This window comes from Dermacentor variabilis, chromosome 8 (assembly GCF_050947875.1).
Source record: "Dermacentor variabilis isolate Ectoservices chromosome 8, ASM5094787v1, whole genome shotgun sequence".
Lineage (NCBI taxonomy): Eukaryota > Metazoa > Arthropoda > Arachnida > Ixodida > Ixodidae > Dermacentor > Dermacentor variabilis.
In genome coordinates, this window is record NC_134575.1 from 8,979,804 (window position 1) to 9,007,546 (window position 27,743).

Sequence of the window (27,743 nt, forward strand, 5' to 3'; positions counted from 1 at the left end):
CAGAAAAATATTTCACTGACCACCCTGCCAAGTCAGGCTCCCATGTGATCGGTACCTAATCAATTTAGTTAGCAGGAGCAGGTTCCAGGAGGATTATCATGTCTAGTGCTTTCATAAAGCCTGAGTGACGATGATGTCAGTGTTGTAAGGCTCTCAAGTGCTCTGAAAACAAAGGAACAGCAACACACAATAGTACAACTGCAAAAAAGGGCATTTATTTCACCTTCGTACAAGAATATCAGCTAGCCGAAGTACACACGAAGTGGAACATGTAGAGCACTTGAATTGGTTCGACTCACCACGCTCGTATACCAAGTGAATGATGTTTACCCATGTCCAACACCGATGCCTGAGTTATTTACGGCTGTGATTCCACGAATTGAAGTGCGTTCGAGCATTTGAGAAACCCTCCGTGGGTCGGACCCATGGAGCACACAGACAAGCACGCAGTTGGTCTGCGTGCAACACCACCCCTTACCCATAGAGAAGGAAGGTAGTTCCTCCTGTTTCCAAGTATTTGTGCCATTTGTCACACTACTGTGGATCTAATACACTGATGTCTTCTGCTGTTTGTGTGTACCTTGAACCCGGATGGACGAGGAGATGCGAGACATGCTATAAAGGCGCAAGGAGATGCGACAGGGTTGAGCATCCCCACAGTGCCTAGTAGTCTCTATGCCAGTACATATTGGGTTTGTTGCAGTAATGTGGAAAACTGGGCGAGTTTGGATTGATGCACTCCTTGGATTAGTGCAGAAAACAACGGCAACACAAAAAGGAAGGACACCTTCGTTTGTTGCTGTCATTTCCTTTGCTGATCCGAAAAATAGTTTTATTGGCACTTACTCTGGTTGCGGGAAGGGAAAATGTTGTAGGGCTGCATTATGCGTATGTTAGCTATTCTTTCTTGTTTCCTTTCTGCTTTTTCCAGCATGCATCCTTGCATGTGCTGGCTGTACTTTGCTTGCCAGGAGAGACACAGTACTCCGTGTGTCTAGCACTTGCGATTCAGCTGTCATTCTTGTTGTCTATGTAACACTAGCTGGTCGTATTGCTTGGTTGTTACCTTTTCTTCTTGCCTCTTTAACTAATAGTGAACCATCCTTGCTGTCGGTGATATCTTGTCCCTGTCGCATCCTATCTGCAGGGGATCCGTGACCAGCCTGCAGTCGTCGCACAGTGGTAACACGTGCAACTCGTCAAGCGACCACTCGTCCGCGCTAAGCTCGTGCCCGTCCAGGTGATGCCAGTGATGTCGGGACCACCTGCTCTTGCAAGTCCTGGCACCGTCTAAGGGAAGATGACAGTTGACCTCACCGAAGGACATTGTGACCCTTGCCTTCGTACGAGGAAAGGGCAAGCAGCTGTGCTTAAAATGACTGCATCAACCGATGCGTAGTTTGTGCACGCGACGTGCCTGGTGCTGTTTTACGCGAATTGAAGCCATGAATTACTTTGTGGTACCTAGGGCAGTATGATAAATCCTGCATCGTTAAAGCATACAGGCTTGTGTAGGAGTGACCCACCCTATTTTTCTAGCGTGTCCATTTAGAGTCTTTCCCCCCGAGCAGAGCCTCTAGATTTTTACGAGTCACGCTAGCTGTGGCACCCACCCAAGCTGTAGCCACAGTCGTATTTTACCTGTATTCATGATTCGTCTTGGCCAGTTTTGTCTAACGTACCTGTATACATTTCATTAAATCGGTGACACGGCGATCGCCATTTTAAAGCATAATCCTTGTCAAGACATTCTTTTACAGCCCGAGTGAACCAGCACTTCAAGAATTCTGGGATAGGCTCATAGAAAGTGGCATGATGCACCGAGCTGCATTCAATGATGCTGACATTGATATCACCAACCGGGAGATTGTTTCTCAGTGTTGTCAGCATCACCTGGCCTATGCGCCGGGCTTATGCACCTTGACCATGCCTTGTAATCCTTGGTACTGTTGTTTGGAAAAGGTGTTGTTAAGGCCCAATTCGCACGAGGCACATTCCAAGAGCAGAGTTTAAAAAAGAGAAAGGGCCAAATATTTTTTTCATTGTATGGATGTGATGGGGGTATCAAGATTTACCGTAAAATCTTTGCATTGTCCTTAGCAGAGATGCCGTGACAATGTTGTTGCCTATCAAAGTATTTTATATGCTGTGCTGTAAACAACTTGCTTAGCCAACGTTGTATCTAAAGAACACAATGTGCCAGCCACCTAAGATGGGGAAGCTCTACCTCAGACACTCCTATCCAAAGTGTGACAGCGAGTGGCTGATAGAACGTGGATGAAATACGTAACAACTAAAGTGTAATGCAATGTGGAAGCACCAGTCCAATTTAAGCCATTAGCATAACTTGAGAGTTCCATAAGCTGGCTTAAAGATTTATGTGTCACTCATAATATTTAATATAAAAAATTATATACACTTGTTTCATTGAGCTCAATTTGGCCTATCAGATTTGCTTTATCAAGTGCCATCCTTAAATGACTGCCACTTCTGTGAGAAAACATACAGTATGCCCAATAGAAAGACCCCAACTGTTATATAATACCTGTGTCACACGGAACAGTTTCGAATGCTATCGAGCCCTAGCAGCATTAAATGGTTGGAACTGGTTCCTCTGTGCAAGCTGTGGAGAGGGAGCCAATCGCAATCGAGGAATTCGATCCTGATAGGGCTTGATCACAGTCGAAAGTGTACTGTGTGGCACCCCTATTAAACTATGATCTAAAGTGGAGGTGCAATTATGGTGGTTGCTTGAGCTAGTTGGTAATTCATGATCAAAAATAACGTACAGCGCGAGAGACAAGGACTGCGAAGGCGGCATACACAGCGCTGTTGGTAATTCATGATCAAAAATAACGTACAGCGCGAAAGACAAGGACTGCGAAGACGGCGGTGCAAGTTTAAAGTCTGCGTTATCCTTAAAAGCCATCATTTATGGTGGTATTTCGTTAAAACATTACACTTGGACATTCCGCTGAAATAAATGGCAACACAACTCAAGATAAGGCCACTAAAAAAGAAGTCTCCACAAATTTGGTTGTGCTTCAGCACCCAGCACGACAGGCAGGCCTGCTGTTATCTCTGCGTTCAACAATTGCTTCTTTGCTGCTTTACAAGTTTTGTGTGCAGCAATTCACCTGTGTCATGTTGTAATGACATTCAGCGAAGCATATGCACTTCGGTGTACAAGGTTATCTGTATTTGTTTATAATGTTTTATGAAAAAGAACAAACATTTATCACAAAATGGTCCTTGAGATATGTGCATTCCAAATTACAAAAAAAAAAAAGAAACTTTGTGGGCACATTATATCTTACTAATTGCACTGCACGGTAAATAAGAAAAATGAGCTATTGAATTGGCTAAAGGCTAGTATCTGCAAAATCCTAGAAAAGGCTATATTTTACTAGGCGTAGCGTTCATGGAAAATTATAGAATGTACATAGATAAAAAATGATGGCACTTTTGAAAAAATATATTAAACTCTGTCATATAATCATCTCAAGTATGATAACCCTTGCTTAATAGTTAGTGAACATGGGTCTCACAAGTGTATGTGCCCTTGAAGGGAAATTACACAAAATTTTTGTCTTTCTTTTTATTTCTTTGTTTGCTTATATAGGCAACTGTAAACTCCGTTATGATAGTACATCGTACAATGCCTCAAATCCTCAACCATGCAAAGAACCATGAGTTATACATGTACTATCTTTTATTTGGGAAGTTGGCAGTTCTTTATTGAATACAGTTGACTTCTGTTAATTTGACTTTAACAAGACTGACGGAATTATCTAGTGGGTCGTATTATTAAAAAAAAAAAAAGTTCACACATGAATGCTTCATTTTACAGTATTTCCCTAAATCTAATGCACACCCAGTTTTTTATCGGTTCATAGTCAATGTGCATCCAGATCTAATGAGCATCCAGTCTTAAAAAAACAAAACTGTAATGATTCTGGCAATCAGAAACTTGATGAAACTTCCTCAATTTCAGACAGCCTTCTATCGCTTTCTACAGACAACAAAGTGCCGCCATCCTCACAGTCTGTTGCATTTGATATTCCATGTTTCTCGAACCACTTCATTGTGATTGTTGCAAACAAAATGGTGAACAGAGTCTAGACTGGCTAACCGCTTCCAGTATGCCCTGAGATGCACACAAGCCTCTGTAAGTCCAAAAGCAAGTTGCACGACTGTTGGCGCTAGCCTAATGCAGAATAACCCTTTTGGGTGCGTCTTGTAATGAAAGCCTGAAAAGAGTGCATCATTCTTGCCATCCTATGCGAGGATTTGTTCTGCCGGCATCTTGTGATGACAGTGGCAAAGGCGCTGGCTTTTGACAGTAGGCTGTTGCTAATGCCATAAACATGGTTTCAGTTTTTTATCTGATTGTAATGCACTGGCTATTTTTGGAGGAATTTTCTTGGAAAAAAAGTTGCACATTAGAATTGCATAAGTACGGTAATCATCAATTGTAGGCAGCCATTCTTGCTTTGAAATCTGCTGAAGGCAGGCTGAAAATTGTTATTTCTGGCAGGAGATAATGTGTCTTCAGTGCCTTCACTGTCCCATAGCGCCAACAACACAGATGTTGCAGTAATTGGCGAGGTGTTACAAATGGGTCAGTATTGGGGCAGGGAGTGCTCCTGCTGACCATTCAAGTTTGAATTATCCTATCCTGTGAGGGGCAATTTCAGGATTGAAATAAAGAAAGTTTCGGCCTGCAAAAATGCAGGGGTACTTGCCAAGACCTTGGTCGGAGTCAAATTAACCCTTTATTGATGGCACATGCAAATACCAGTAATTCTTTTACATTTTCTATCTAAATGTGCAAGACACATACAGAGTAAGTAAGCACAGTGAACTAAAAGAAAAAATATTTTGCGGAAACTTTTTTCAGCGTAAGAGGTAAACACAAGAGGGAAAACTGGAAGTGGGCTTTGACTCCAAGACACTTATGGCTTCGTTTCAAGTTTGTACGGGCAGCTCTTGTTATGTGCGAGCCATGTCCATTTGCTTTACACATCACATGTGTGACACCACTGCAGCTGGCGAGCTTGCATTGGTCTGTCATCCTCTGCACATGCTTTCCAAAAAACCAAGTCGCGTGCCAAACTTCTCTCTTCTCATCTTGTGTTCCTGCTCTAAGTTAACAGATGACACTTGCTGCCTATCATTCAGTACTGGCTGAAGTCATTCAGCCAGAAAGTGTTACTCAGTACCGTAATTCGACAAGAAAAAAAAATGTCCTGGTATGTTGCCTTTAGGCAACACTTGTCAATAAAGGGTTAAATGAAAAATAAATTAGCTAAAGTCAAATTAACAGAATTCTACTATAAAGCAGAAGTGAGATAAAATTTGTGTTTGTATGTCTTTCAAGGGATAAATTCATGCTTGAAAATGTTGTCACCTGTAATACTGAGAGCAAAGCATTCGCAACAGACACAACCATTAGTGTGAGACTGCTGAGGACCCGTTCATAAGCGGTATAAATAGTAGCCGACCATTGTTTGCATCATGAACATATATGGTGTTTTGAATGGATATCTCTAACCATTGCTCTGTGGGCACCCCTTGCTTGGTCGACTGACTCGAAGCAGGCAGCACAGCTGCTCTTGAATCTCTGTGGTGTCTGCCTTCTTTCGTGGCAGCGGACAGGGACGAACCGTACTGGTTTTTATCACTCTGTTTATCGCGAACATATCAAATTTAAAGAGGATACTATGACTTGGCCTTCCCCGTGTATGAGGTTCCTTACACAGGTAATTTTGACGGTCAAGATTTATTCAGTGTTTGCCTATCAAAAATTGTCACTAGAAAATTTTAATATCTATGCCATTTGGCCATAGAGGAGTACAAGAGCCTGCAAGCATGTACTTCCTTCATTGAGCAGACCATTTATGCCTTGTCATGAAGTCTACGTCTGTCATCTGCTAGCACCTCTTGCAAGTAATATGCACATGCTGGCACTTGCTGATCTTAGTGACACTCGTAATAACTGTTATCTGGCTCTAATTTCAGTAAGTAGTACATCTGCAGTATTCGAACAGAAAAACAGCTAGAACTTGCACATTTTCAGTGCCAGATCAGTAGCAAAAGGCAGTGTGTATGCACATGCTTTACTAGAAGGTAAGTTACTCTGTCATGTTTAGGCTATAAACATAGGGTTGCCATGTTTAGGTTAAACATAGCTGGCACCCGGTGATATCAGTAGCGACCGGTGAAAACATTGCATGATGTGGCACTTTGGCGGCAGAGCGAGAGGACGAGCAGCATCAACATTCCCTGTTGAGCTTCCGGCAGCCAAACCAGAAATGTGCGGCTGTCTTCGACGACTGTCAGATAACGCAGACTGTACCTTTGGCCACACACTGTGCTGCCATTTGCGTTTCATCTGATATTGATAGCACATGGTTGCCATTGCAGATACGAAATTCTCTGCACCTCCATCTGGTGGTTGGCAATGGTATGCTAAAGCCATTTGTTTAATGTTGGAAGCTACGGTAGTGGCATAGCCCTGTAGTATGCGAATGCTAGCTAATGTGCTGAATTTCTAGTAAGTGCGTACCTTTGATGAGCTGCCATGCAATTCTACAGCGATGTAATGAGTGCCAAAGCACATGTCTCCGTACTCTCAGCAGCACCTTGCCAAGCAAGTGACAGGCTTTGTATTTCGTGTAGTCATTACACTTGCACCGCCACCAAGACAGACTGGATGGTCAAAGCCATTGGCCACAAAGAGAAGTAGTTGTCTGCAGCATGTGCAGTCGTTATTTGCAGCGCATATAATTTTGCGTGCCACTTTACAGCCTATAGGGGAACCGGTATTGGCCAGGATGCACTACGGTGGTTGGAGTGTGCAACTTAAATATGCTGACACCATCCGGCAGGCACACCACAGAAAGAACAGATGTTTCCAACGATAACAAACACACCTGTATCGACATTTTCTAATGCCTGAGGCATCAAGCCAAGATCTGTTCATATGCATATGCGTTCCGTGAGTGCATGCACTCCTATGTTCTAGCACGCTGGCCTCAATACGAGCACATGTTCTAGCACATGTGCCTCAAGATGAGCGATGAATTTGCTGACTCAATACCACGGCATGTGCTACTAAAAACTGTTCCCTTCGCCCACTAGGCTGTTTGTTACTGTGGTGCTGTTAGCACGCAAAGTTCCAGCACTAGTTGCTCATAGGTGGCACGACAGCAGTCCAGCATGGCGGATGATGAGACGATCACAACGCTGCTAGAATGCATGTGTATAGGGAAGTACGGAGCTCTCTGTGCAGCATCTCCTCTTATGTAGATTTTATTGCCTGGTAGTGAAGCAATAAGACATTGTCATTGCTGAAAAAAATCTTGAGCATGAATGCATCAGTATTAAACACTAAAATGTGTGAAATTGTAGACGCTGTGAGTGGCAGCCTGTAGTTTGGCACTAAAGCCAAAGTTCGTGACAAAGCCCAAAATTTGACATATGCTGCCCAGTAAAGCACTAAACATACCTGGAGATATGCCTAATTGTTGTTTTACTTGAACTGTAAATCACCATAGCATTGATGAGGATTTTGTTCATCGTTGGTTTAGGGCCGTGAAAGTCTGCCTGTTTTGCCCCAGCGTATTACTACTGGGTATGGAGTGATTCAATGGACAAAGTACAGTTTGCGCTAGTGTAGACAAACAAGCAAAAGTAGTTAAAGAATTGTGTTTTGCACATTGTAGCCTAACAGGAAAAATGATTCTGCAAGCGTACAAGTCCTCACGGTCCGTTGCGCTCCCATTTCGACAAGCGAACAAACCCTCTTTAATTCCAAAATACGTAATTGTGCTTCCTATTTCTTTTAAAGATATCTCTTCTCTTTTCCATTTTGCTTTTCCTTCTATATGAACAGTGGAAGAAAAGACGCTAGGCTAGGGCCATAAAAGGATTGCCACATGAGATCTGGCAATTGTAGGAAGGGGTAATTCTTCAGATCCAAGAACGATGCCACAAATACAGGTTTTCTCCATGAGGTGAACTGAGTGGCTGCATGCTACTTTCTGTCACATTTAACCTTTAAAAGATCTTTCTTTCTTTCTTTCTTTCTTTGTGTGTGTGTGTGTTTTTTAGGGCGTGATGCTGTGCTCCGCACTTGCTGGAATGTCCCATACCAAACTTTCATGCCTGCTCGTTTATTCCTGAGCAGCTTATCCCACGGAATGAATGCTATGAGTGCCCGATTGGGCATTTTTTCGTATAAACCACTGGCTCTGTCGCACTCGAAATTTCACAGAGAGGTGATGAAGTTTAATACAACATTTGGGGGCTTTACTTGCCTGTTTCGTCTCCGGAATGTGTCCCGAGTTTGCTTCAGCTGTGGTGATGGCAGACAGAAAACAGAATTTACAGGAATGGAACGATGGCACTGTCTCATTGTTTGGGTGAGGCATGGCATGCACCTTGTTTGGCCATTGCAGTGCAGTGTCAATGTACTGTGCAATGGAATGGTGAAGCATTCCTGTGCCCTGCAAAGCTTTGTGTCTGCTAGCTAGCTCACTCCTGCCGTAGCTTAAACCGTCCCCCTTGTAATAGAGCCTCCCTTTATCTCTTTCATCCCGCCATATGCCAAATGAATAGATGTGGCTGCTTTGACAACTCGCTCTTGCGTAATACGACCCCCGTTAGGCTTGTGCATACCGGATGCTTCCAAACACGAATTGTTGCCCCCCGTTTGTGACTTTGGTGTGCTTCATTATGTAAGTCTTCCACTGGTGCTATTGTTGAGACCAGCCAGAAAGCCACAAGGTTCCAGGCATCTTAAGCTACGTCCATGCATGTTACATTAGAAAGCCTTTGAGAGTAGCATTGTGCAGTACATATCTCTTGTTGTCCATAGAGTCCTGCCCGTAGCATCTACAGCACCGAAAATTGTGGTGTGTTCTTGGTGCTTCCTCCATATTTTCCCGAGGGTGTGTCATGCGTCTGATGGTGGTGTATTAGGCAATCACATTAACAGAAGAGGGTGTTTGTTCCCCCAGCGGAACTACATAAGAAGTTTTCAGATGTGTGCATGCAGGCAGGCACATGTTAGATTGAACTGCAAGGCATAGAAAGCAGCCTAGCAAAAGAAAGAGGTATGGTGCAGAAAGGTGCTCACTACTTTTCAGCTGATAGATGTCATCTGAGAGTAGTAAAATGTTGCACAGTACTTGTATCATGGTGATTGAAGATTTGCTGTCATTATTGCTTCCTTTATTGTTTGCATCATTCAGTGCTAACATTTTTAGCTATTTGTCTGTTCTGTGAGCAGCAACTGTGGCAACGCCAATTTAGCCCTTCTGTTGTTGCCTGTTGAGCTGCTGAACATGTAGCACTTATGTAGTACATGTTTTGGACAGTGTTACTGTGAATGTGAACACAGAAGGCGACTAACACGTTGCTGCACACCCTTAAGCAGCGCTAATGACACACAGCCAATTGTGATGTTGGTATTGCTCTGTTACAGGTGGCTCAGATATACTTCCGACATTAGCCTGCGTTTAGCTTTGGGACTTCCTTTTATAGCTCATCTCTGCTGTAACTGCTGAACTTCGCCAGTTTGACGTAAGGTCTTCTTGCTTGTGTCTGCTTATTGCAGATTCAGTCTTTGCTTACTCTAAAGAAGTACTGTTTATTTTTACCTGTGTACTTAAAAAGCTTTCTCTAACAAGTCATTTGCTTCTTTGTGATGTATTAAAAAAAAAAAGAAAGAAAAAACAGCATGATCATAGTGCGAAAAAGTTGTGAACTGAGTGCATCATTTTTGTTGGAAGTGGGGTGCGTTTTCCAGATGTGTTATAAGTGAAGTACACCCAAAATAAAGTATTCAGCGTATTTTTAAAAGCAGTTTGTGTTGCGCTTATTTGTGTTGATCTGATCTGGTTGCTTGCCATGATAACCAGTAGAAGTAATGTTTGGTAAAACTCACAGGCTTTGCTTTCAACATGCTGGTTGGTCATTTGGCACACGCTATTAGTGATATACATAAGCACAACAAGAATTTAATTTTTTATAGTTGATTGTATCAAACAAGTGGAATAGTCCATTAAAATGAAGAAAACGAGTGCATGAATACATTATACAACTGAACTCTGATTCAGTGACCTCTGAAAAACGTTTACCACAGTAAACACTGACAGTAACAACAGAATTTGCATGTTTTCCATTTCTACAAAGGGTCCAAACTAAGCCACTAGAAAAATATTCATGCAAAAATGCGGTGATAAGTGTGATTATATAAGATGCAACGATGTACAGAAGCATCAAAAAGTGAAATTCAGTGAGAAATTTAGGCTCGGTAACGAAAATAACCATGATAGTGCTCAATCGCTACCAAGGCTATCTGCCGGAATGCAAAAGCACCTTGGCACATTTGTGGCAAAGCTGTCAGTACAGCAGCTTACAGCATCACACATGTAGCGAGAGAGAAGCTCTGTATTGGAAGACAAAGCTTTTTACTTGCATGCATGCGACCACTGACATACTATTCTGCAAAGGATGAGAAGGAGGGGAATGTATAGTCCTGATTTTTATTAATCGTGACCATATAAAACCAACAGATAATGAAGCCAAGGAAAGCATAAGGGAAGTTATTTGTAGCTCTAATTGAAGTGTACAAATGATAAGCTAAAGAGAAATGAAAGTGGACGAAACAACAACTTGCCACGAGTGGGAGCTGAACTCGCAACGTTAGTATTATGCATGCCACCAATTGTGCTAGCCGCCTTGGCCTTGAATAGCGCTGGCTGACATTCCTCGGTTAAAATCTTCTAAATGCATAATGGCCAAGAATGTGGACAGAGGAACAGCCACCACTGTAGCACAATTGTCAGTGCTACACACACGTAGTGTGGAGATTGTGGGTTCTGCTCCTACCAAAGACTAGTTTTTTTTTTGTCCACTTTCATTTCTTTCCAGATTATCCTTTCTACATTTCAATGAAAGCTACAAATAACTCCCCCTATGCTTTCCTTGGCTTTATATGGTTACTCTGCATAGGGAATTAAGAGGTTCCAAAGGAGAGTGAAAAAAAAAACGAAAATAAAATTAGTGAGTAAACCTATCAGTGAGACGATGGGTGAATTCAGACTTTTCTGTATTGTGAAATGAACATTCTTTAACACATTTGCTTCCGCAGCCATCGATCCACCGGCCAAGGCCTAAGTTGGAGTGACTAGCGATTAGCCAGCTCCTCAAGAATGCCTGCTTCTGACCACATTTCCCATATGGCAGCGCATTGCAGGCTATTTTCTAGTTGTTTTGGGTTTTGCACATTAGGCGGACATAGTTGCCTACGCTTTCAGCAAGAGTTGTTTGTAAAACAATGGACAGCTTCCTGCTCACCAGACTGCTCTGTTGTAGCTGTTACAACCAGAGTACCAGACTCGAAAAAGAGCGTACAGACTTTCAAGTGGGCAATTTTTTTTCAGCACGTACCACTGGAAACTGTGAAGCTGAAGCATTTGATGCTGTGCTTAGTTTTTGAGGGCCAAGTTCAAAAGTGCAAGAGCCGTTTGGAGTCAAAAAACACAAAAGTGCACTCCACGTTCTTGCACGTGTTATACTATTTTTATGCTCACTTTCTAGTTTTAGTGCATCTGATGTGGAAGCCTCTTGTGAACAAGATAAACCATAAATTCGTAAATGCGATGTCTGTAGCAGATTTTAGAGCGATTTTCTTTCAACAAGGAACACTCTCAACGAAGCAGGAATATTTGCCGTGGAACACTAGGTGTGGCAGGCCAAATGGACAGAAGCGATGGGTTTAAATCTTTCAGAGAAGGCCAATATCCGAGATCTTTTGGAACAATGAATCCGATGGCCGTTAATATTTTGCAGAGCAGGCCATAGGATTTAATATGGCACGTAACGTTTGTGAAGCATGACAAATCATCTCCACTTGCCACTCAAATCACCTTGTCATGGTACATGAAGTGTTCAAGTAATGTGTTTTATTCTCTCTACACTGCCACAGCTATCACAGCAGGGGATCAGTGGCATGTCTTATGTCATGCAGTTCTGTATATGAACTGTCTACGTTCATTTGAAGCTGATGGTCTTTCACTTAGAGGAAGTAGTCGTGGAATTCTCGACCTGACTGGGGGTCAACCGATTGCAACAAGGTGTCTTTGTAAAGCGGCACTCCAGAGGCAATCTCTTTCATTATAGGCGTATTTTCTTGCCATGTTTGAAGTGTCAGCTTTTGTAAAAGATATTCAAAAATTTCTGTATTGAAGTCCATTTCAGGCAGCTTTATCCACTTTCTTGTTTCCCGAAATACATACCAGAGTGGCCAGGTATCCACTGAAAGGTGATGCAGCACCCACCAATGTTTTCCTTTGGTGAAGGTAGTACCTAATGACCAAGTGGTAATATCTTCTAGGAGGCAAGTTTCCCACATTCTAGTGATCGTATCGTGGTAACGAAGGCTCGTAGACACTCGGTGATAGTACTAAAATTTTCCAACGACACCCCCCGTACCAAGGCGATTGCCGTTTGGATTCTGCAGTTATTCCATCACGCAGTACATAGGGTCTGCAGTCTGCAGTTTCAATGCTCCAGATGTCAGAGGCATGGCCACATAGTGATATATTGCAATATCCCTATCCGCTGCAAGGTATGTGCAGGTCCCGTACACTTAAGGAATGTACATCACATTCCCGGCTTCACACACGTTAGTAAACACAGGTCATACACTGGGACGCTGCACAATTGCCCAAGGTGTCGAATGTTCATGCTAGTTTAAACTGGCCTTTCAGAGCACTCTAGAAAGGCTACAAAGTTGCGAAAGACTGCGGTGAAGCTGTACGCCTAGGTTTTTTGGGATTTAACAAGGGGCAATCGGGCTAAATTATAGATTTTGTGAGATAGAGGCTAAGCCAGCACTTTTATTTAGTGCCTCCCAGACAAGGCTTGCCAAAGGTGATGAGGTGTATGACAGTGATTACACAAAACATAATGCTCGCTTACAATATTGGAGTTGGCATAGTCTCATGATAAAGTGTACTTCTGTTAATTTGACTCTGGTTCATCTAATTTTTTGGTCAATTCGATCCCGGTTGGCACTCATGCATTTCTATGGGCTCGAACCTTCATTATTTCATTCATAAAATTGGCGTGCTTATTTTTCCAAGAGAATTGGGCCACAACACTATGTTCGCAGCATTTGTATGCTTTACTGCACAACATGGCGAAGCGGATTTTAAACACCATGCGGGAAAGCTGACTTTAGGAAATCAGCCACCACTGTGCAACACACATTTGAACCTTGCCCATTTTTCTTGCTTAAAATATCTGGTAAGTGTTAGACTACTATGTTGTTTAAGGGTTTTAATGTTACCTCAACATAAATTTTCTACTTTGGTCAAATGTTGTCAAATGAATCTGCAATTTTGACGTTTTCTCTGCATCTTTTTTAAAATTTGTTGCTGGATAAATAAATCAGTTTTGTTGGTCCCATCAGGGTCGAATTAACAGGAGCTGCTGCCTTACACGGCCTCCATGCACTGCAGGAGTACTTTGAAGCGACCAGCAGAAGGTGCCCTTATATATAAGACATGTGCATGTTTAGAAACAGCAATAGGCTTAGTTCTAGTATAACTTACTGCCAGCAACGTCCTTTTTTTTTTTTTCACACACTGTGCTCCACTGAGCCAAAAGCTTTGCAGTTTCTTGATGCTAGTTGGCCACACTGGTGCAGCAAATGTACAGACTTTGTCGAATGCATATGGGTTATGCTGCCTGCTACCACCAGGCTGACGACAGGCTATTTATGTGAGTTTTTATGACATACCATATGATCAAACACTCTAGGGATTGAAAATAGTTTTCATACTCGGTGTGCAACAGTCTCGATTGTTGAGACCACCACAGGAACTGTACCACATAGCCTAATGACATACATGGTGAAGTTATCGAGTAGCCTATATACCTTTGACAAAAGGTGTACATGTGCATATGTGGTGTGAAATAAGGCCAAGTGGTGGTACATCTCACAGTTCACACAGTGATGTGATATTTACGAAGTTTTCTACATTGTTTAGGGAATTTCCTTCTGGGAGACTACTAGGCAAACATTTTAGACAACACACGGATGTGATAATGGAACCGGAACACCTTGAATTTGGACATACAGCTAAGGAATTTATAATTGAGCTCTTCAAAGAATAAAAAAAATTGCCATCCAGCCGACAGTAACACAAAAGTACAAAAGCAACCCATACAATTTTCTCGGAAAGAGAGCCTTGCAGTTGAATAAAAAATTCATCCTGGTCCTACGTTAGACATGCGTTAGACCTGGGACCAACATCTTTCTGGGCAGTTGCTCCACCATCTGAGCTAACCAGGAGGGTAGCACATTGCAGATTTTTGCAGAGCTGATTTGCTATATTTACTGTGCCTGTGTTTCGAGGTTCTCGATTAATTCAGTTTCACACTGCAATCCGCTAGCTTCCTGGTTAACTAAAATCAATAAATTTTTAAGCTTTTATTTACTTTGTTAAATTCATTCTCATCATATGATGCATCATATTCATCATATGCAGGAAGAAAGCAGGCCCACGAGTGTAAAATAATGTATATCTACAACTGGTGTATATGGCATTCAGGCAACTGCCAGACTTCCGTCTTCCTCTAGTCCAATTCAACTTCTTTCCCTTCACTGTAACAATATTAAAGGGATCCTGAAACGATTTTAGCAATTTTCTGCAAACATACTGAGTCGTTAGAGTAAGTCCTTCTGATCATTAATTGACGCATCTACGTGCTCCGCTTAAAGCATATAATTTATTATAAGGTTTTAAAAATGCACATCGCTGCCGATCGCAGCACACTGCGCGGTGGAATATTAAGCCGCCCCTACCCATATGACACAAATCACCCATGTGACGTCAGTGGGGCGATCTATCCGATTGGCTGACCAGGGCGCGTGTTCGATAATTTTTCCAATTTTATGGTAAACAAATGATGTTCATAATAGTTGGAATGTTCGTTCATTTGTTTTTATAAAAAGAAAGTAACATAAAGGGAATGCACAAAAACATTTTTTCAGTACACTTAAGCACTTCCGGCACACAGCAAGTGTCGTCTGCTCATGTTACAACATGCTCCGTCTTTGACGAGAGCTCACGCGTCAGTGTCGGTCTGTCTTTTCGCGAGCGCTATGATTCGACTTTGTTGCGTTGTGGACTGCAAACGTAGCACGACTGGCAACATGTCAAGCTGCGACATCGGGTCCCTCTGCAAGCCAATAGACGAGCGGACTGGCTGCAGCGCATCGGACTGCCACTATCCGATCGGCGCCAGGATTTGCGCGATTGCGGCCATCACTTTACACCAGAAGGTTACTAACGCAGTAGCGTTTCGCGAGTCCGGTATTAGGGTAAACGCAAGTGCAAAGGGGACAGAACCTGGCTGTGTCCCCTTGAGTGTCATTTCATGGGATGAGCAAAAGCGCAAATGTGAATGGTCTGCACGGTGCAGCCACCTGGTGGCATAGAGCTCAACCAGACACAGTAGTAGTAACAAAATGTATTCTTCTTTGCTGCTGGTGCAAATTTTTCGCAGGAGTGAAATTGTTAACACATTTTTGTAAATGTTTAAAATGTTTTACACTTGGTTATGGTTAGAGCAATATTAGCTCTTCCTTTGGCTGGTTAAGTTCTGCGCCAACGGGTTGCTGGACCGTGGAGACCAATCAGGCAGCTCACGTATGTCTACGCTAAAGTTCCTTCATCAGCTTGAGTTTATGCTTCCACCGTTTTCTGTCAAAACGTTCCGCTAGTGTGTGGTTAACGGAATACCAGACACGTTTGGCGCTGCGACAGAATGCTCGCAACGCACGCAGCTTCGATAGCTCTCGCTTGGGGTCAATGGCCAAGCGGCTAGCAGAGAGGTTCCGCGCGGGTAGGGGCGGGCTCCAAAACAACCGGAAGTGGACGATGTGACGTCGTATCGTGACGCAGAACCAGTGAAGGCAGAACTTAGCCCTGATCGCTCGGCGAATGAGTCGAGGAGGAAATGCATGGCTAGCGAGGAGGGTAACTTGTAATCGCTTGTAGTTCCATTAATATGTAATGCTTCGCTTAAATTGTGGTGCGAATGTTCTACTTCAGCTGTACCCTACGCGTCTACAAAATTTGTCCGAACCGTTTCAGGGGCCTTTTAAGATTTGTAACTTGAGTCACATCAAGTGCAGCAGTGAATGTATTAATATGGTTGAGAAAACAAAACTAAAAATATCTTGCTTCTTTGGCATTGTCGTCAGACACATTTCAGTTATATGCAGGGTGTTCTAGCTGTTGTGCATGAAGCTTTAAGAGGAAGCTTTAGCTCGGGCCCAACTCCGATGTGGCATATTTAAATACAAGCAAAACCCAGAAACGCTTTTCTGAGATGACTTTTGGACTGATTTTATTGAAATTTGTTACATTTGAGAGAGAAAGTTAAATTTTAGTGACTGTTGGAAGTGGAATTTCGATTTAGGGCCTGAATTTTGTTAAAAGAATATTTAAGAGTTCGAAAAAGACAGAAGCACAAAGTTTACAAAGTAATAGCTCTGTATCAAGAAAAGATACTGTGGTTCTGTAAATGGCATCCATTAGATCATTCAAAGCAGACAAATTCGATATGTCAATTTATATCACGTGAATTTGTTGCGTTGTGTACAAGGGTTCTGCAAAAACTTTATTTCCATATTACTGAATTTGTTTAGATTCATGTGTAACATACAAATTTTGTCCGCTTGAGATGTACTATCAGATGCAGTTCACAAAATTGTGATATCGTTTTTCATTGCTGAGTTACAGAGCTTTAAACTTGATAGTTTCGTTCTCTGAAAATTTTTGATTTTCGCCAATCCTTAATAAAAAATTTATGACCTAAATCAAAAATTCGAAATGAACAGTCACTAGAATTTGAAGTTTTCTTTTAAATGCCAGAAACCTCGTCAAATTTGGTGCAGTGGTTGCCGAGAAAAACAAATTCTTCTTTTAATGTATTTAGATGGGCGTATCCAAGCTAAAGGTTCCTCTTAAAGACGACTGGTCAGTCTACACGAATAAAACCAAGTGCATGTTGCTCGAAGCCTTGTTGAGAAACTGTGAGTGTTAGTATCTGACATCCAATTGGTTAATTTAAGTTAATCACCTAGATCTATATTTGTTTTTTAATTGTGAATATGTCAATAAGAAATTTGTAGAGAATTGCAGGAGCCATCAAAATGAGCTGCTTCCAGCAAGGTGCACATATAGTGTATTTTTTTCTAGCACAGAGAGAAAGCCAGCAAAATATAAATAATGATATGCGACTATGCCTCCACATGCACAGGATGGCCAGTGAGGCTCATAAAATCTCACTCGGAATGGGAACAAGAGAAAAGGGAAGTGATGTGATGACAGACGCACACCGAGCTTTTGGTGCTGTAGTGCTAATTTGAAATCACAGTCTAAGAAAAAGAAAGCAAGCAGTACTGTAGTATTTCAGCACCCTCTGGTGCTTCATGATCAGGAAAGAAAAAGACTCATGAGACCATAAAGCAGAGAGTTCTCTTTCATTGTTAGTACCAATCTTAAGCTTCCTCAACAGCACACTCATTGTACAGCTTTCAACTTAACTGACGCAAATGTAACACTGACAGTCTCTTGCTTTTCAGTTGTTTATGCAGTGTAGCTGTTTCTAGTGGCTCTCCTCAGCTTCCATGTCATTTAACAGGTTAAGCAAGTCCTGCCATGACTTGTTCTTGAACCTGTAGGCAAAAAAGGTCTTGCCTCAAATACTGATACAGAAATAATTTTAAGAGCAGTTCCCACAAATTACATTTGCTCCTACTCTAACACACAATTTACAGACAGCAGCAACAGCAGTTGCTATGCTCTCATCACCTGCTGAGATATGAAAACCACATTATATTTATCATCAAGTTTTGGCATAACCACAGTTTGCAGGTTTCCACTGGTGCTGCCATCAAGTAGCATGTTTGCACTGGCATTTCTGATCAGTCTTTGACACAGGTGGCTTGTGATTTGGTGTCCAAGGTCCCAGACTATCTCTGGCATAAAAGTCCATGGGATAACAGTCCTTCCAAGCCACAGTCCTTACAGCCACATTGGCCTCGTACGGTGTCAGCACGGGCTTGGCAAACGCGAGACCCCAGTCGATTGACAAGCGGGGGCATGACGTCTGAACCCAAGCATCCACGCCGCTGAAGAGTTCCAACTTTTTGGGAAATATCTCGGAGAGCAAGACAAAGACAACATTCCTTGGTGGATATCCCGCAGACAGCAGGGTTTTCTTCAAGCCATCGGCAACCTTTGGGTTGCCCTGACGGCCGAGGGTGCCCACAACAACACCAAAGGTACCGGCCAAGGCTGCCTTCTCTATGGCTTGTTGACGGACCTTCAGCATGGTGGAGTGGTCGTACCCTTCCTCTGTCAGCGTCTTGTCATAAGGATTGTACCTGCATTTTGAGTAAAATCACTTGGGTTTCATTAATTTATTTTTAAAAGAGCATTTTGGGATCATCTCTCAGCTATAAAAGGGAAATACTCTTTCTTTCTTTTTTCTCACATATACCGCTATGATTGCCTCATCTCTCAAAATATGCAAACTAACATTACTATGCAGAAATTTAACAAAAAATAAAAGACGCTTGTATGTGAAATGGTAAGCAATACCAAATAGCATGGTTACTACAGAAATAATGATACAAAATGATGCCAACAAAGCCAAACATGATAGTACAGAAAAAATTAGGTGTATTGTACAGAGGAATAGAAAAATTAACAAACAATAATACAGACTACAGGCACTGCAGGCCGCTTTTCATCAACCAAAAGAGACTGAGGGGACTGGAAACGCTATCAATGAGGCTGAAATCTGCAACGTTCCTACTGTGTGCAGCTCCACAATAACAGGCTCTTGTCGACTTCAGATCCCTTAGGAAACAGTGCTTTCGTGTCGTTTCTTTAGCATGACTCGAGCAAGTACCTACATGACTTTGATCGACGCAAAAGCCAAACATCGGGCAGGAACAGCGGTCGATGAAAGGATAGCTGTCGCAGTGTTGCCGTTATGTCTACACTGACCCCGAGTACGGTTTAGCTTGCTCTGGGCACTTCGTTATAAAGAGGTTTAGCCTGGCTTTTTCCTCTGAAAGCTAACGACGAAAAGGAGGCTTGCCTGTACATCTTGATGCCAGGGTTGGCGATCATCAGAGCCTCCATGTGGAACCTGCCATCGCCGACGTAGATGGCCACTTGAGCGTCGCCGACACTTGGTGCGGTGCAGCCCAGGATCTCGCCGGGACTCAGTGGTCGAACCTGCGGCGTCCTGGCGTTGTAGCCGTCATTCCTCAGTTCGGCGGCGACAGACTGTATGGTGGATACAAACTGAATCGTGCTGACAAACGCCAGACGAGTGTCGGCGCTCCAGTTACGCTTGATGCTCTCTACGAGATGCAACACGTCGATCTTGATGTCGACAAACACGTACAGCATCTTCAAACCGCTCATTTGGTCCACGGGCACGAGGCAGCTGTGCCCGTAGTGGACCATGAGCTCGCAGCCCAAGGCGCGAGCAGCGTAATCGTCGACGCAGCAGGCACCATATGTCACATCACCGAGAATCACGACTTCGCAACCGGTGAATCTCTCCAGTATGTCTGCGATTGGAAGTGCGAATATTAACAATCCCTCGGGAAACTGCAGCGCAACTGTGCGAGCTCCTAGCTGCCGGATCCTCCAGATCGTTTTCGGTATTTCAAAGTTGTAGTTTGGCGGTAGACAGCGGAGGGCATCCGCGATTTCTGGGTCTTCAGCGATTTCAGCCGGTAACTGGCTTGTGATTCTTGGCGCTGTCCTGCGAGCTGAAAAGACTTTGCGGGCCGGGTTGGCAAAGACGGCTACAGCGTCGCTCTCCCCCATCGCACATGTAGCAGTTCAATCGGTCCAACGCACTACGATGCATGCACGATCCGCAATAATGTGCTCAGTGAGTTTCCAGGAAGCTCCTGGCCACATCGTAACAACACATACTGGTAAGAATGCCTGGTATGGAGGGAGTGTTTCCACGTTTTCCACCTTAAAATTCCAGCGTGCTTTCAGCCTGCGAGACGACGGCGGACGCCGGAAATAGCCAGTGACGTATTTATTTCACGTGACAAGAGGAGCCAATGGTTTGCATGCGTTGCTATTCTTCAAACTCGTTCTGTGGGTAACCGGCAAAATAACCGTCAGCGTAAAGTTTTGTTTGCAACAGCTGTTTTGGCTTTTCTCTCAAGTCCGTCGCGGGACGAAGACCGCAGGGTGAAGAAGCGCGGTCATTTTGTGCACGCCATGCGAGGCGGAAGTTGGCGCCTATGACATTCGACGAGGTTCGCGCCACCAAAAGCGACGGATTGCGCGGAGTCGCTGACAACGTCCGCAATCAGGTTTGACCCACGCTCTCTCTCTCTTTTTCTAAAATTCTTTCCGCTGACAGGCATCGTGTTTCCTTGCCTTCCTTGACTAAACGGACAGTCCCTCTCTCCGTGCCGTCTACTCTTTTTCGCTGCCTGTACATGAGATTTAATCGTGCGTTTTTTCCCGCTCGCGTGACCGGACGAGCCAGCTGCGGCAGCTAACTCGGTCAACACTTGACGCCTGGAGACCTTCGCCTCTTGCCGACAGCGACAGGTTGCAGGGCCATCGTGGTCGACACAGCGCTCTCAAAACAGCCATGCGAGTCCTGGCGGTCCTTCTCCTGGCGACTTGTGCTGTTGCCGGTAGGCCCTTTTTCTGTTGTTTCTTGTGGGTACTCAAGCGAGGGCTGTCGGGGTGCTAGCCAAAACGTTAACCAGTTTACCTTGAAGGCTCCTTTGTACTTTGTGGTGTTTGAGAAATTGTTGTGCATATTATAAAGGAATGTCGTGAAATTTTCCAATCGACACAACTTCAGCTAGACGGTACCGTTGTACGAATTCAGAACCATGCGCAGGACCGCGCGTTTAGCGCATTGCATTTCCATACATACTACATAACTGCCAGCGCGCCGCTGCAGCAGCAGCAGCGGCAGCGGCAGCAAAACTTTCCTTTTTTCAGGGAGTACTTGACATTCAAGAAGGCTCACTTTAACTTTAGCTTATAGTAAAGTCAGGCGTCTGTTTCTTGGCCAAACCAGTGCAATAGGAAATCGGTTGAACACCAGCGTCTTCAAGTGGTCAGCAGCAGCCAAATACCAGCTGACAGACGACTATAGACTACCAACTCAGGTTTAACAGAATAAAAATTGAATGTATGTATATTGTGCAAAGTAGGCTGTTTCGTATTGATCAGATTAGGAGTACTGACAGCGGTGATGCCCCTCTTATGGGTAGTATGAGCATCATATTTTTCGCATGTCAGAAAAATTATGCAGATCCCACGCACTGTGGGAATCGGTGTGAGCGAAGCTTTCTGTGCTGCTTGCTGTGACTGTTGACGATGAGTGTTTAATTTCTTCAACGTTTTGTCTAACATAATAGTGGTGAGTTGATGTTAAACGTTACCTTGCCTGTTTGCGTAAGTACACAAAACACAAAGTGAGAGGTGTTTGCCTGAGGCGTTGTGCGCCACATTTCATAACCTCTGAGAGAGTTGAGCATAGTCACTGCCTCACATGGCACATCACATAATGGCACAAGTATTAAACTTAAAATTGGATTATGGGGCTGTACGTGCCAAAACTACAATCGGATTATGAGGCACGCTTTCGGACTGCGGATTAATTATGACATCGTGATGCTCTTTAACGTGTCCCAAAATCTAAGTGCACATGCGTTTTCTATTTCGCCCCCGTAAAAATGCGGCTGCCGCAGTCAAATCCGTGACCTCGAGCAAAGCGGGCACAGAAATGTTGATTTGACGTGCGACCTCTTCCGTTGTACACTAGACATATTTGCATATTTTAATTTTTCAGAAATAGCAGAAACGCATCGTACCGTACCTTGAACTTAAGTTTACGCAGCGTTTCCTTACCTTCTCACGTCACCCCCCACCCCCTCCCCCCGCCTATATTTGTATGGGAACTTCCAGCGAACAGTGGCAACGCACCCATTTCGCGACTGGGTCGGTTCTACCCATTCCCTGCCCCCTCTACCCCTCCTCTCTTCCATTCTACCTGTCTTAACTCTGAACTTGCATGTTGGTAGAAAGGTAAGCGCTTGCGGGGTCACGGATAATTACAGCTGTCGGGAGACTAACGTGGCTACGACCCGGGAGCTCCAGAGGGCATTGTGCACGGTCGAAGCGGTGCGGTCCAAACGAATTCCTGCGGTATCTTTTAAAGCAAAGCTTTCTTAGCCTTTTCCTTGGACTTTCCCCCTGCTGCTGTGGCTGCTGCTGTCAGGCACACCGCGTAGAAGAAGTGTGTGTGTGTGGGGGGGGGGGGGGAGGAATCACAGCCGGTGCATACATGACAGAAGCGAGTCAGAGGTGGGGGACTCTAGAAACTCGTTTTCACCTCACCGCGTCGAATGTGCACAATGCCTTCTGGAGCTCCCTGGCCGGCGCCATATTAGTCTCACAGCTGTAATTATCCGTGACTCCCCTCAGAAGCATTGCAGAAACTGCAGGGCTTCCCTTTCTACTAAGGTGGGAGTCCAGAGGGGAGGTATATCTGTAGGGAGAAGAGACAGTTACCATAGGAGGTAGGGGTGGGGAGATGCTGTCAGAAGGCAAGCAAACGCTACTACTATACAATGGGGGAGGGGGGGGGTTGTTAATCTTAAGTACAGATTTCTGAAAAATAAACACCATGCAAATATGTGAAGCTGGGCAGAAGTGTTGATTTGATTGAAGTTGAAGTGTAATTTTCTTCTCTGCTGCTTCTTCCATGTACATAGACACACTGAACTGCCTCCCCCCCCCCCCACTCCCCTGACAAGGTCAGTGATGCAATTCTAGGTTACTTCCTTGAATTGGTGTGAGTGGGCAGGCATGTTTACATAGGCGATCACGAAATTGCAGAAAGCCACAGGAGACAACTACTTGTTGTCAAGTGATGAACCTTTGAGCTGTGGTAAATGAGAGGTTGACCGTCCGCATCTTACTGGAGTGCTGTGACTTCTCTTCTGAGGCCACTGTTGTGATGGTGGCATTTTGTACAGCACAGGCTTTCAGGCCCTTATTTTTGAAGGGCCCTGATGAGGCATTAGTGCTACTGACAGTGACACATTTTAGTATACTACCTCTTCGTCGCATATGTTTGATTTTACATCGAAAATATCATTGTGCACCCTATGCATCATTGCCATAATACTATTTAGGTATGTATTTTACGCACTTTACAGGGAATGTTTTCAAGCCACTATACAGTCGCGTCACTTGTACCCTTTGTCATTGACCACTCCAACTACACCACACCATTGTTTGGTTGTCATTGCCCTTCCTTGGTCCTTGTGCCATAAAACTCCATTAATCATCATTACATAGGTGGTCACTGAGGCAACAGCATCCTATTTGCCCTACATACATGCAATCCTAGATCAATGGGATTTCATAAATGACCCATACAGCACATTGACTGAGCAGTCTTGTTTATCCACAGTGTCACCACTGCGACCAGCCTTGGCTGAGGTTCTTGCACATTAAAGGCAAACTGCAATGAAATCTGCTGCAGTTGCCTTACTTGAGATGCATTTCCTCCTCCTAGATAAAATGGTTTACCACTGAAAATACTTTACTATGACAATCATTAGACCATTGAACTTTTTGAATGTGGTTCATTCGTCTGGTTTTTCTTTTAAGCCAGTGTGTTATGTAAAGTCAGTTGCACTTACTTCTGCCTGTGCTGGTGGTCCCCTCTTGGTCAGGTGTGACAGCCCTTGCAACTCGCCACCGTGTGAAGCATGAAATTGCCCCACTCTGCGACAACAACATCGACCAGCATGCTCGACTTGATCGGCTTGTGGACCGGATTCGTAGCAGGCTGCGGGATGAGGAGCCATTCGCATTGCCCACTGACATTGCTCCCCTTCGGCTGTATGACGGTGTGCTGTGGGGGCTGAGCAACTTTGAACTGCGGCATCCACCACAGTTGGTTTGTGGAAATGGCTATGCCAACCTTACCATGCTCATTGGTTTGGTGCAACCACATGTCCGATACAGGTGAGGACTAGTGTCAGCAACTGTTAATATCTTGCAGATTCGTTCCAAGGAATCCAAGTCATTTAAGCTTGAGCACTTGAAGGCCCCAGGAAAACCCAGTGTCCTCATGGCTCTCTGGTGCATTGTGGCTCTGCGCACATTAACTCATATCATAACAGTGCACAGCACATTAGACAGCAATTGCTAGACTTTGGGTTTTTCTGCGCTGTTTAAGTACTCCACCTTGTGGGTACTGTCCTGTGCGTGGCTTTGGGTGTGATGCTGGTCTTTCAGTGGTTTAATATTTTGCAATCTGCATAGTTATGTATAACTGTGGGAGTGTATAACTTGTGTGTGCATAACTTATGTGTGTGTGTAACTTGTGTGTAATTGTATAGGAGTAAGCTCAAGTATAGTGTTCTGCAAGTGTCAGAAAGTCATTTCTGTTTAATCCTTGAACAGGTGCTGAAAGCTTTATTCAAGTGTTGTGCATGATGTCAAAGCACACTGTCCAACATCGGATGTCAAAGAACACTGTTCACAGCTCCTTCAACAGGAAAACTAGTGTGAGCTTGCATTGTTCAAGTGCGCACAACCCGACAACACAGCCTTTGCTCTTCTATTAGGTTTACCAAGTGAGCTAATAAATCATAATATCAATGGCACCTATGTGGGATTCCATTGTAGCTCCGTGCTACTTTGAGATGTGCAGCAACTTCTTCCATTATGGTGGATTTCCACACAACTTATTTGCTGATGTGAAATAATGAGAAAATGCTTACAATTATTCATTTTCAGCAGCAGCAGCAAATACAAATCACACAAGTGCAGCTTGTCTCTTTCTAACCATTCACAGGAAATAGATACTGTCTATGAAAAGGACACAAAGTTGGGCAGTTGCCTTTGCTGCGTTCAGTTAAAGTGCTGGTCATTTAGATATCCATGTACGCTGGTCTTTCTGGTGAAGCATTTCTTTTTGTATACGTTCAGGTGGAACTTCACACCGATTCCTGGCGTCACTGGGCAGTTCATTGCACATGCTGATCGTGCCACTGTAGACATCTTTCTTCAGGCGCCCCTTGACTCTCCTAATGCAAAGGCTTCCATCAAGTCGCTCAAGGTCACTGAACTCAGTCAGATCTGGGTCAAGGTTCCCAGTGTCCCCGTGGTGAGCTGGGTGGCCTCGCAAATAGGAAACTTGGGCACAATGATCAACCGCAAAAATCTGAAAAAGTTCCTCCAAGAAAACCTTCGCGCCTCTATCCAAAAAACCCTTGACAAGGAACCCTTGTAGGTGATAACACGTAAGTGGCAGAACGATGGGCATCATGCCAGACTGTTGCTCTGCGCCTGCTTTCAGCTTGCAACTATCTCCTTGATTGCAAAAAAAAAAAAAATTGTCTGACAAGGTAGTTTGTGCAGGTAATGCAGCTGATTGTGAGATTGAATTGTGTGTGCTCAGTTTTAATTTTTCTGTAAATTTTTTATCCTTCACATGCAGTTGGTGTCCATGTTCACTGTCCAAGCCATTCATTTGTGAAACATGTTAAAGCACAGTTTGAAGTGTGCCCATATATATGTGCAGGAATATAGGAGTTCAACTGTAGGGTTGTCTTACTGTGCATGACATTGTGGTGAAACAATTGTGCCATTGACATTGCTTGAGCAATGTCAGTGCCTCAAACCTTTGTGCTGTTGCTAAAGGATGAGATCAGATGGTTCACAAACATCTTGTATTTGTATCATCATCAGCACCCATTGAAATGCCAACATGAAATTACTGATCACATGTGTACATGCTCCATATCTGGCTTTCTATGCATGGAGTAGTCCCAAATGCACATTGTGGAGTCTGAATTAGGTCACTGTTACAAATGCAGCTGAACCTGAAAACAAAACACATTGTGGTAGTTTAGGAATTGTTTGCATTTGAGTTTATGCTTATGCTACCTATTTTTATCCTTGTAGCCACTGCATTATGAATTGTGCTGTTTGAAAACAGCAAATTTAGCTCATTAGTAAATGGTTAGAAAACATATTTAATTTTATATTTACTTATTCAACACCATTGGCCAAGAAAGTTTGCGACCGTTTTCTTGACAGATGTGATTACTTGTATTACACGAAGTGTTGGTGCTGGTTTGGTATCTCCATTTTAACAGCATTGACTGTTACTAAAGAAGCACTGACATTACATATTCAATTTGGTTTGTGTGTGTTATGTGGAGGAGCAAATGCTCTAAGCTTTATAGAAAGTACTGGCTGATTGATTGATTGCCACACAAAATCTGCGAATTTTTCTTTATCATGACGTCGCCACAGGCCTGGCATTTTGAGGGCAGCTTTAGTATCGAATAAAAAATATAAATATAAAAGCTGAAATCAGCTGGTGCAGGACCGGGGTAATTGGAGTTCGCAGGGAGAGGCCTTTGTCCTGCAGTAGACATAAAATAGGCTGATGATGATGATAAAATACTATCTTATAAGCATTTTACAATCTTCATATTGGCTATGTATGCTAAGTTCTACATCTGAGAAACTTGTGGTAGAGTATCTAGAACTTGGAAAATATGTCAGTGCTTCTTTAACAATGGAGGTTGACTGCATTATGAGTGCACGTGGCAGTGACCTGTGCTATTTCTATGTTGACCAGTCATAGTTAGGCCATTGGATATGATAAATATGACAAAACATATGCAGTTAGTTGTGGCCATTATGGTGCCTTGAAACTGACTGCTGGTACTGCTCTCTCGAGCATTAAGGAGTTGCTCAAAGATGTGCATGTGATGGACATTACTTCCTGCTTGTGTTGACATAACTTGCTACTGCTTGTTTCAGTTCAATGATGTTAATAAGTCTTCCACTTTTAACAGGACCACAATACATATTAGATGGAGTCAGGGTCATGTGCACAGTTGTGATGCTGCATCAATACTCTTGCCCGTTTCCATGATGGAGACCAATTGCAATTTTTTGATGATCATTTTATACTGCTAGTCTGTGTACAAATGTATAAGGTCACACAATTTTACCTGGCTTAACCTACTGTTTGTCTATGCTATTGTACATTGCAAATGCCATGGCAGTGTTCTGAACAAATAAAGTATACTACTGCATGGCGATGGCAGTGTCTTGCTGGTGTCTCTCTGTGTTCTCTGAAACGAACATGGGATTGCATTTTGGAGATGGTGGCTTGTGCAGACTATCTGGATGGCATCAGATAAGCAAGGCTTTTTTAGGCAATCGTATTTTTGGTGGAAACAGCCAGATGGCAGAAGTTTGCCACATGGGACACACATTCAACTTGCAGAAAATTTCTGCAGACCAAGTGCCCGCATTGAAGGGAGAGGGGCGCTGTCCAAGGAAACTGGAAAGAATGAGTCAACACAGGGCACTACTTGCAACTAAATTTATTACAATATATATATATATATATATATATATATATATATATATATATATATATATATATATATATATATCACCGCAAAATGCTAGGGCATTATGTCACAATGCAAGGTTGTGGGCTAGAGTGTTGACTGCAATAATTCACTGTGCCTTAACTTTGCCTTAGTTAAGACCAAAGGGCGAGGCTTTTATTCTTTCTTGGACCGTCGTTGG

At 43.5% G+C, this 27,743-nt stretch overlaps 3 protein-coding genes across 3 annotated transcripts in view; 2 read left to right on the top strand and 1 right to left on the bottom strand.

Moving 5' to 3' along the window:
- Nucleotides 1-17,766, top strand: part of retm (real-time) — a 61,112-nt gene extending 43,346 nt beyond the window's left edge. Inside the window, exon 12 of the mRNA XM_075701067.1 lies at nt 1,148-17,766. Within this exon, the coding sequence (XP_075557182.1) occupies nt 1,148-1,244 (97 nt within the window). The 3' untranslated portion in view covers nt 1,245-17,766. The remainder of the gene's footprint in view (nt 1-1,147) is intronic.
- On the bottom strand, nt 17,556-20,141 carry Dph1 (diphthamide biosynthesis 1). Its single transcript, XM_075701070.1, has 2 exons — nt 19,201-20,141; nt 17,556-18,478 (listed from the first exon to the last, which is right to left on the bottom strand). The coding sequence occupies exons 1-2, from the start codon at nt 19,941-19,943 to the stop codon at nt 17,986-17,988; spliced, it is 1,236 nt and encodes a 411-aa protein (XP_075557185.1). The 5' UTR covers nt 19,944-20,141; the 3' UTR covers nt 17,556-17,985.
- Nucleotides 20,142-20,245: 104 nt separating this feature from the next.
- Nucleotides 20,246-27,244, top strand: LOC142589591 (uncharacterized). Its single transcript, XM_075701071.1, has 4 exons — nt 20,246-20,449; nt 20,629-20,782; nt 23,849-24,143; nt 25,113-27,244. The coding sequence occupies exons 1-4, from the start codon at nt 20,378-20,380 to the stop codon at nt 25,414-25,416; spliced, it is 825 nt and encodes a 274-aa protein (XP_075557186.1). The 5' UTR covers nt 20,246-20,377; the 3' UTR covers nt 25,417-27,244.
- The last annotated feature ends 499 nt before the right edge of the window (nt 27,245-27,743 follow it).